Genomic DNA, 11,176 nt, shown 5'->3' with positions numbered 1-11,176 from the left:
AGGTGTATTTGAACGGCGAAAAGCGGGCTCGCACACATTCGAGAGGGAAACAAAGAGAGAGCAAACAATTCGTCGCTGTCGGAAGCGAACTAACTGGAATAGTTGGCTTTTTAAAAATCTCTGGGAAAGTTTGTTAATTAGAAAAAACAAAACAAAAGGTAAGTTCTTAAACTTAACTATTCGTATTGGGCATTGACAACAACACATATTTTGATTTTAAGACGATAAATACGCACACCTGTTTTAAAGTCTTGTCGACCTAGCTTGAATGGCTATAGCATAGCTACACTCATGTAGCCTTCTTTTAGCTTCTTGCCTTTTTCTCTAATTGTGACTGTTAATGTTTAAAACACATTTCCCACAGGGTACCACCATGTCTCACAAACAGATCTACTACTCTGACAAATATGACGACGACAAATACGAGTACAGGTACGTAAGACATGCTTTTACGACATGCAGTTAAATTAAGTTTTATTAAGATGACTCTTAGCAGAAAATGGCTTCAGCTCATTACACGACACATGAGTATTTTTTTAAATGCCCAACACAACTGCGTTGAGAATGTAATACTACCTTTTTTCCCCGCAGGCATGTAATGCTACCCAAAGAGCTTGCTAAGCGTGTTCCCAAAACCCATCTTATGTCGGAGACCGAGTGGAGAAACCTTGGTGTCCAACAGAGTCAAGGATGGGTGCATTACATGATTCACCAACCAGGTAATAACTGACAGCGTCATGATTTTAAATATTGGTTTGGTAGTTTGTGCTTGCGGGTGGGTGTATGGTGGTGTAGCTTGTTGATCATATTGAACTGAAACTTGAGACAAGCTGTAATAGTTCATGGTGATCATTTTGCAGCAAAGGCCAACTCAAAATTAGACTAAAACTGCAGCTGATCACTTTGACTACTGTTTTTCTCACTCTGTGATGTTACCTTTAACTAAAGCTCTGAGAATGACCAGGTGGTGTAGTAGTGTATTGACCAATCAGTAGTCTAAAACAAGGAATTTAATTTTACAGAATAATTTAACATTTAAATAAACTAATTTAAAACCTACGTTTCTGCAGTTGAGGTGATGCCGACTAGATGTCATTGCTACTGGATTTTGTGGCCCAAATAAAAAAAAAAATCCGTCTGGCACGCCCTATTTTTAATTAAGAGTTACAAGAGATGTGTTTGCCCCCCCCCTCCCAAGACTCAAATTGCTACTTTCCACAAGATAATGAACCTTTCTTGGTGTTCCTCCTCCAGAGCCACACATCTTGCTGTTCCGACGCCCTCTGCCCAACCCAAAATCATAAAGGAGATTCTCTGGGTCCTTCAGGGACATCAGTCTACCATGTCGCATATCAACTCATCACCATGCTCTGATTGCCATGTCGGCTGATTATGCTGGACCTGGAGAAGGACTGCTGCATTTATGAACAGTGATTATGGAATGGATTGTGTCGAAGGAAAAAACTATGACCCGCCTATTTGGGGAAAAGACTTCTGCATGTGTTAAGAGCAACACGACGTTTTCCAGAAACCTTCAATTCAGCTTAAACTGTCCTTTTTGACTTAACCTGCCCATCTTGTGAACATGCTTGGATTTTTCCAGCTTTTTAGAACGATTGCTGTAAGATGTGGGGAGTGAAACTTGATCAACCATTTGAGTTATTCTAAGTGCTTTCTGGGTTCAGCTCTAGCAGAATAGTTGGATCCTAAATTGAGTGGGACTTTGACGCCACAAATCAAGGTTTCAAAGTCTCATGTTGCTGCTTGGTTAAAATGACACTGTAGACTGGCATTTAATGACATTTTGCCATATGCAGATGAGGGAAAGCCTGCATTTGAGTTGGATAGATGCTAGTCTTGACCCAGTTTTCTCAAGCATGTATATTAGTTCTGGCTTAATGTCTGGGTCTATACCAACGAGCTGCTCAGTATTTATGAAATGTTTTGCCCTTTCTGAAATAAATGTAATCTTTTAAATCTTAGTGTGGACTTGTGTTTTGATAGTGGCAAAGTGGCTGGTTTACTGATCTCAAAAATGCAGCATGAACCTGAATGAGGTTGGTGGGGGGAAATCTTTACAACATGGAGTTTTGTGACATTTTCAGCTCGAGCAGAGTTGAATTCAATAAATCTATTTTGGTGTCAGTTTATGTGAGGAAACACATCTGTATGAAGCACTCAATGGCTTATCTTGAAATTCACAATTGCTACAGGAAGAAGCAACAAGATATTTGGAGCTCATAACTGGAAACCTACCAATTAACTGACTTTTGCACCATAGTATGCAAATCTTAATACTTGAACTCCATCAGATCCTGGAAAAAACATCTCCATGAACAACTTATTGCATTGGTTGAAGCACTGAATGAGTGATGCATTTGATAAGGTTTTTACTGCATAGGGAGTTTTGATGTTTCCCCAAAAGGCAAATAACCCATGCAAAATGATTGCAAAGAAACAGCAACTCTATCTTCTCCAAATATGTATATAATGTCAGTGACTTCCAGCTGACATCCACCTACACATCAACTGCAGGCTGATCAATCACACTTAATGTTGTGGAAGTTATCCCCCAGAGGCCCATTCTGAACCAGGTTAGCCTCTATAATCCTGATAAATTGACATGGTTCTGCTGTGTGGGCTAAAATAATCCGATAACACACTGATGCCTGTAGCATTAAAATTTTTTATTCAGGATGCATATTACCTTGCCAAAATTTGGTCTCATCTATAGTTAGTAGCAGTCATTATGCAAGTGGGTTTTTTTGGTTTTTTTTTTTTTTTTTTTTTTTTTTTTTTTTTAAATGCCATCTTTTCAGTTTGTATAGTTTGTCTCCCCCCAAAGCCTTGGACCCAAGACTGACTTAATGTGCTGCTCAAATAAGTGCGAATTATAGGTGCTTTCAAATTAGCAAATGTACACTTTTTTTTTTTTAAAAGCTTGCCTTATTGCCTTACCTGTCGTACTGTAGTGTGGCAAGCCCCGCTAGATTAAAGTGTGATCTCACAAAATAGACTTGTGTGCCAGACAGCTGACTTGTGGCATTATGGTGCACAGTTGGTGTTCTTCCAGTGGCAGTCATACAGCATCTGTTGTCTGACACTGTGACTAGACTCTCATTTTTCTTATTAGTTGCTTACAAACCACCACCAGTTCCTGCCGCTTAATGTGCAGCATGTGTCTCATCTACGAGTTGCTTTCTCTGGGAGTGTTTTCCTGAACGTGCATGTTGTTACGATGGCGTACTTACATAAAGGGAGAGACGGGCACAATGTTTGCCACACATTTAGCAGTTATGCTCTGTGTAAAAGGTTAATGGATTATTGTTGTACTAGGGGTTTTAACCACAGGGATCAAAACCAGAAATGAGGCTGAATAATTCAGAGGACTTGTTTTGCAAGTTATTTATGAACCAACTTTAGCTGCTTGAGTTTAGAGACAAAAAAGCCTTGATAGGGTGAGTGGTGTAAGACTTGCTTCACTAGAGCAAGAATGTTGTAGCTTCAAGATCTGAAGAGAGGCTTAAACCTGCATTCTTCCCAATGGCCTTCAGCGTTTAAAAAAAAAAAAAGTGAGAATGTAATGAAATTAATGAGGTGATGTCCCTTTTGTTTTATTGATCTGTGACCTCAGTAAATGCTTTCCTGAAATGTTTGTGGTGTAAATCGGTAGTTTAAAGTCTTATTTAATACAACATGGTGTTCATTTTATATATTATAGCACCTGTTGGGGTCAAAAAGGAAAATTGTGCTGCGTTCAGAAGTTGGATGTCAGTAGTAGCAGTGAGGAAAATGTTACAAGATAGAGCCTACTTGGTACTCTTTGTATGGTTTAGTGAATCACAAATACATGATGGTGGAGGTACAGATTACATGTTCTACAGTTTTACTATTTTTTTTTTTTTATACACTCCTCCTCTCTTGGATAGGAAAGACGTGGTTGGTGTGGCTTCTCTGACTTTACGAGCAGGAAGTGGACTTGAAGGGACGTTCCAGCTCAAATTTGGGAAGTCAGGATGTCTGACTTTGTCTTTCAAATGGAACACATTTGAAATTGAAAAAAATGGTATACTTTGCTACGTGACTAAAAAGTCACTAGCCCATGACAGTGGAGTATCCTTCAGTTTCTCTGCCCCTCATTTGTCATGTCTTTGTTTCAAACAAGCAGATGGCAACAGCAAAAATACTGAGTTTGATACTTGACAGCAGAATTTTAATAGGTCCATTTGTCAAATAGCCTAACTAGTACTTTTTCTCTCCCTTAATCTGATGATTATTATTTTTTGATCATTTGATCTCTAAAGTGTCAGATTCTGAGAAACTATAAACAGACTTTCAAAGAATAATGCTACAATGATGCTATCAAGAAACTGGAGAAATATAAGCTTGCTTACTGCATTGCTGACTTTAAAAAAAAGTAAATTTTTGTTTGCCTAAAACTTTAGCTCTACTAACTGTGTACACAATTAGAATCACTGTGCATCTAAAATCAGATCCCTTCAGCTTTAACATTTCCAGGTTAGAAAAAACAGCTGTTGTGAAAACTTCAGGAGGGATGTTGCGTGAAGTTGAAAGAGGTCATGGAAAGGTGGATGAAATCAGAGCAGGTTAAAAATGAATTTTCCCTCTTAACTTAAGAGTTCGGTTGAGTTTCCTACAATGCAACAATGTTCAGTTTTACAGATTTCTCACTGACGAAGACATCTGGCATCCTATATGAAAATATGGATGTATGAAAATATAAGTAAATCACAGACCGAGCCAATGACAGGTATTTACCACTAGTATTCTATTAAATGACAGTTTTTCATATTTACCATAGAAATTGTTGGTCCATAACAACAATTTGTGTGTGTGTGTGTGTGTGTGTGTGAATTAACCGAACTTTTCGGGTTTTAATTACAAGACAATGTCCAGGTGATTACTGAGGGAAACACTTGACAGTTGTTTTTAATATAGTACAGTGAAAAGTCTTGCGTCACACTTCATTTCTTTGTATTTTGCCAGGGAAAGTGAGACACGAGATTTATTGAAACATAAATGGAACTACAGTAAGTAATCTTCAGGAATACTTCTACAGGCTTCTTAGAGGACAATTAAAGCTCTTCCTTGGATACGGGCTGCCTTTTTTCTGCTCTGTCATGGTTATCCCACACTTCTTCAATAATGTTGAGCTCTTGGCTCTGGGAGGCCAGTCTATGACTGATAGTGTTCCAGTGTGTGTTTTTCTATCCAGGTGTGCATTTACTGCACTGGCTGTATCTTCGGAACAATTGTCATGCTGAAAAATGAAACTACAGATAGCATTGCACGTGCTGATACAAATTAGCACTTTTCTCTGTGCATAATGTTTTTGTCAATTTTAACCAGATCATGGACACTGCTGGCTGAAATGGAGCACTAAACCATGACCGAACCTCCATCGTGTTCTAAAGATGGCTATAGACACTGTTGTACCTCTCTCTTGACCTCTGCACATATTGAGAATCATTTGAACCAAATTTTGGATTTTAAATTCATCACTTCCTGAGAGCTGCTTTTACTTATTCACAGTTCATTTCTTGTGTATTTTGGCATAGTTCAGCCAAACATTTTCCCTAATTTCTTAAAGACATGGCTTTCAGATACTAGTCATCTCCTGTAGATTGTTTTGTAGGCCTGCCTCTTATCCTTTTTTCCTCCGCTTATCTGAAAGAAAGTTGTGTTTTCACCAAAGTCTGGCTCATTGGAAGCAAAACGAGGGGTTTTACTTATTGCACAATGCTGTAGGTTATTAGGAAACACTCTGATTCACTGGTGTGGTCCACTTAAGGTCAAATTGAGCTGCACATGATAAAATATTGACACCCCTGGTTTTGGCAGTCAAAAATCGATCATTTCTGAGAAAAAAGAAATGTAAATAACAGGTGTTTACCATCCGCACCAGATGCCTTAAGCTGAATGGTTTTAGTCACAAAGTGATGGACTCATTCACAGAGAAACAAATGAAAAAGAACCCCCTCATCAAATACAGCATTGTGTCAAAATGTTTTTGCAACCATCCACAAAATCATAGTTGCACACTTTGGACTGTGGGGGGCAGTGCAACACAGGTATAAAGCAGAGGGGCTCATTTACATTAATTCAGCAGGTATCTTGCATATATTCTGCAATGAACACAGAAAATAAACACAAATGTCTGACTCAGTGTTATATTAGAATTAATCTGCATCTTATGTTTGCATGAATCACATTTTTAAAACCATCTCTGAACTGTAGGCTTGTAGTGTCTCTGTGGTTAAAAGCAAACATGTTAGTGTGCAGGTCCCCGACGCATGCAGACTAACAGTGGGTGAAAGCAGCTCATGGCAACAATCGCGCACTGTGGGTAGAAACTATACAACTTTGGAAGTCAGAGGTAATGGAGGAAAGAAAATGTTTCTTGAATTACAGCGAAATGTCTCACAGTTTCTGTGAAATGTTTTACAGGTAATAACTAGGATATGATGGCCAGCAATCTGTGCCTCCTGCTGAGATTCAGAGACGTGTAGTGGGCAGAATAAGACGTTTGGCGCCTTAAGGTGGGAAAAAAAACCTTGACTCTGGGCCAGATATCTATGAATCATGCTGAAAATTGGTTCCTGTGGAATCTTAAAGGTAAATGGTAACCTACACTATACTCTCAAAATAAAATGGTGAACCAGCTTATGAGGCCGACGACCTTTTCACTGAAACTCGACCAGTCAGCACCTTATAATATTATTACTAAAATAACTGTGGTCATTTTTAGAGGAGGAGATTATTTCACCCTGACTTCAAGTCCAGGAAGGAAACACGGAGCGAATGAAAGCTGAAATTAGAGCTTCAAACATCGATAATTTTCATTATTGAGTAAGCTTCAGATTCTCCTCACATATAATTCATGAATAATTTGCTTTAGGAAATGTCAAACAAACACTTGTGTTCAGATTTTTCTGTTTCTCTGACTACCCATCCTAAAACCCAAAGATGCTGCATATGGTCTAATTCAAATTCAAAAACTGGCACTCAGTATTTTTTTCCTTGAAATTAATTTAGAAATGATTACTAAAGCAGTTTTAGATTTCATGCAATCTAGCTTGGGTCGTGCGATGGCTGAAACCAATTTCACCTGACATTAGGCGAGAGGTGGTTGTTACTCCATCACAGAGGTAGAGAAGGACAACTATTCACCATTAGTAAAGACTTTGATCCTATGGAAGTCAATGAGAAAACTGTTTTCTCTATTGACCTCTACTGATGAGTTTTTGATCTAGTCACTCGTTTTGGAACAGATTGAATAAAAAATGAAGTCTATTATGTAAAACAGTGTTATCTGTGGTATGAAAGTGCACGCTTATTAGCTAACAACTGATCCCAGGCAGAACCGCTTTTGTTCTGCCTGGTTTTTTGAAACCAGGATGGTAAAAATGCAAATGCTCATTTAAAGGCTTTAAGACGGGACTTCAGAAAGCAATACCTGACATCATGGCAGCTACATTTTATGTCAAGATTATTTGTTAATACCAAACTGTAGGAAGGACCTGTATTGACACATCTGGTTGCATTCCTGGGTGTTTGAGCTGCTAATCTATTCTTTACATCACTTCTGGTTCTCACGCTGTCAAACTTAAATCTGTTGTCATCGCTCTGACCCAGTCGCCACCTTATCCACCTTCTATGAGCTAATCAGCTTCTGTCTTGTGTGCTTAAAATCTCACTGCCTTTCAGTCATTATGCCTTTCAGACTTTCAATCATGCCACCCACCTCCTCTCCATCACAAATAGAAGTCCTTGTCTAAGTCTCCACCTGCTTCACCTCTGCCACCACCAGCGTGTAGACCAGAGATGTCAAACTCTTTTTACATAGAGGGCTACATACAGTCCACTTAAAGTGAAAATCCACTTGTGTGAAGGCGTTTAACTACACACATTTCAACAGCACCCCTCAGTTTTTCTACATGATAAATGTGTAAAATTACAGAAAAAGTTGTGGAAGCTCACGGCCCGACTCTCCCACATTTATCAAACAAAGTTTTTGTTGATTAATGTAAACTTTCTCTTTTTTTAACCTAAATTTCCGAAGTCAATAGTAAAAAACAGGAATTTTTCTCTTTAACTATTTAATAGTTTATTACTTAATTACTTTATTATAGTATGAATGTCTGTGGGGACCTCTTCATGAACAAAAATAGCTAAAAAAATACAGTTAAAGTCCCAACATTTATGGCCTGCAATCATATTTTCCAAAGCCTTCCAGGGGGTTGAATTGGAGTCTTTGCCGGGCCGATTCTGGCCCACGGGCCTTATGCTTGACACTAGGGATGCACCGATACCGATACTGGTATCGGGTATCGGGGCCGATACTGTAAAATGTGTGTGTACTCATACTCGTAAAAGTTAACCGATACCATGAACCGATACTAACTTATTTCATTAATCAGAGGGTGGCTTGTCATTTCTGTTGTAGTTTTTTAGATTGGCCACTAGGGGGACATCCCGCGCTAAACAGGCACAGGGTTTGGCGAGTGAGACTGGCGGCTCCAGATAAAAAAGAGAAACTGGAGGCTGCTGTAGCTAGACTAAACAAAATGTCAGCAGTGTGGACCGGAACAGCCAACTTTAACTCAGGTTTTGGAAAAGCGATGAAAAATGTCAAGAGAAAATCCACGGGCAGTTAAAATAACAGAGGCTCTGACTCATTTTATCACTCTGGATGACCAGCCAATGCCGGTCGTGGAAAATCAGGGAGATAATGGTGCCAAAACTTTCTGAAGAGGTAAAGACAAGCAGTGTGTGCGCGATGTCAGTTCTTGGTTTAACGGCACAGTGAACTGATGATCCACGGGCAGATGAGGAGTTTGTTCGTCAATGCCGAATACTTAAGTTATTTTGTTTGTTTGTTTACAGTATGGACACTCTGCAATAATTTAAAAGTTTATTTTATTCTCAAACCTAATTTGTATTTATTTTATTCCAAACAGAAGTGTTTATTTATTATTCTGAAAGCTCAAGACAGTGCCAATAGTTCAGTGATATTTTGTTAAATTACAATGTGGACACTCTGCAATAATTTAACAGAAGTGCTTATTTTTCACTTGAAATTTTTTTGTGGTCATTTTTATTAAGATTTTATTTTTTATCGGCAGAGAATAAAATAAAACCTGTCTTCCAATTCATTGTATTTGTGTGTGTGTGTGGTAGAAGTATTGGTTTTTGTACTCGGTATCGGCAAGTACTCAGATCCAAATATCGGTATCGTATCGGTTTGAAAAAATTGGTGTCGTTGCATCCCTACTTGACACCCCTGGTCTAGACTCTGGATCCTGTCCTGCCATCAATAAACTTAATCAGATTAAAATAATAGTTTAAAATAGCTTAAATATGTAATAATAATAATAATAATTACAACATAAATATTATAAATTAATATAGGAATTAAAATAGTATAATTAAAACAGTGTATTCAATAAATCATGCTCAGTTCCTTCACATGATTTCTCATTATTGCAACTTTCTATGGGAGAGCTTGGAGAAAATTCAAGCTGTTGTAGGGAGAAATTAGAAACTCCAGACAGAGGCCCCCACCCAACCTGAATCTTGGTAAATGGCTTGTATTTGTATAGCACTTTACTTAGTCCCTGAGGACTCCAAAGCGCTTTACACTACATTTAGCCATTCACACACACTGGTGATGCTACATTGTAGCCACAGCTGCCCTGGGGCGCACTAACAGAGGCGAGACTGCTGGACACTGGTGCCACCGGACCCTCTGACCACCACCAGTAGGCAACGTGTGAAGTGTCTTGCTGAAGGACACAATGACCGAGACTGTCCGAGCCGGGGCTCGAACCGGCAACCTTCCGATTACAAGACGAACTGCCAACTCTTGAGCCACGATCGCCCATGGATCTTCTCATGTATCTTCTCTTTGCCTCTTTACTACTCATGATAAAACACAAGGCTTCCTTCCAATTCTCAGAAAATCTTTTAAACTAACAACTGCTGAACTGACCGTATCTGTACCATTAGTTACAAGAAAATTAAGCATGTCTGACACGTTTCCCATTTGTACAAAAATCGCCATTGCCCGATGATAAATTGCATTTTCCCTTTTGCATCTTTCCTTTTCAGTCTAAATGTAGAAAATGAACAAAACACAGGAAGCCTTGGGTGAATATCTTACTTTTAAAACTTCTATAACTCAGTGTAAAGATAATTATATTTTACTTTGGTCTAGTAACCCCAACAGTAATATAAACACAGGGCTGAAACAACCTATTTCTACAAAGCAAACTTATCTCAGTGTTGTGTATCAGTGCTGCGCTGATCCAGCATTTTAAACAGAGCAATTTTTAGTTAAATTCTAACCTCATACCCACTGCCAGGATTTTTCCATGGCTCAGATTTGGGCCTTGGGTGACAGCATAATAAGTATTGTTCCATTGTTCCATGTACAGTTGGCCGTTGGTCAGTTTCCTGTTTGACAGCACTTGATGAATTTTCTTGTTATTTCTGTTGTTTTGTTGACCAATATTATTCCTTAGTGGTAAGCCTCAACTATTATTTCAATGGTGGTGATTTTCTTTTGGCTCTGCTAAAAATTCCTCTCTGCAGAAAAACTGTCTGAAAACATTTTTGCTGACCTCCTGACATTTGATGCCTCATCCTCTTGAACGATGCACAGTTGGACTCCATGACCCTGTGACATCACTGTTGGGTGTGTTTATAGGTGCAACAGCTCACCTGGGGCATGTTCAATCTGAAAACGGTGCACAATATTGTTTTTTTGCTTTTTCTGGGTCGAACAACATGTTTCCTTGAAACGGCGCACAATGTGATTTGAGATAAGTTTCTCTTGTGGTGCGTGCGTGCGTACAGGTTCTTACTATCAGGTTGTGGACCAAAATCTGAAATTTACTATACTGGACCAAAATCCAGGTCCCCTTTTCTCACTCAAAATGTGGTTTTCGTGTCAGGGTTACAATTGGGTTATGGTTAGGTTTAGGGTAAGGGTCAGGATTAGGGTATTTTTGATTGTTAGGGTAAGTGGCTAGGGAAAGCATTATGTCAATGGGATGTCCCCACGAGGATAGCAAACCATACGTATGTATGTGTGTGTGTGTGTGTGTGTGTGTGTGTGTGTGTGTGTTTCAGAAGTGCTGGCCAGTCAGGAAAA

General features: G+C 38.9%; 1 protein-coding gene across 1 annotated transcript; it reads left to right on the top strand.

Moving 5' to 3' along the window:
* On the top strand, positions 1–1,977 carry cks1b (CDC28 protein kinase regulatory subunit 1B). The gene is made up of 4 exons (XM_006787987.3): positions 1–158; positions 365–432; positions 592–719; positions 1,255–1,977. The coding sequence occupies exons 2-4, from the start codon at positions 374–376 to the stop codon at positions 1,302–1,304; spliced, it is 237 nt and encodes a 78-aa protein (XP_006788050.1). The 5' UTR covers positions 1–158; positions 365–373; the 3' UTR covers positions 1,305–1,977.
* The last annotated feature ends 9,199 nt before the right edge of the window (positions 1,978–11,176 follow it).

The sequence above is a fragment of the Neolamprologus brichardi genome, chromosome 22, assembly GCF_056152115.1.
Source record: "Neolamprologus brichardi isolate AB-2024 chromosome 22, ASM5615211v1, whole genome shotgun sequence".
NCBI classification, from domain to species: domain Eukaryota; kingdom Metazoa; phylum Chordata; class Actinopteri; order Cichliformes; family Cichlidae; genus Neolamprologus; species Neolamprologus brichardi.
The sequence above is the reverse complement of the archived record's forward strand: the minus strand, read 5'-3'. Positions and strand labels throughout refer to the sequence as shown.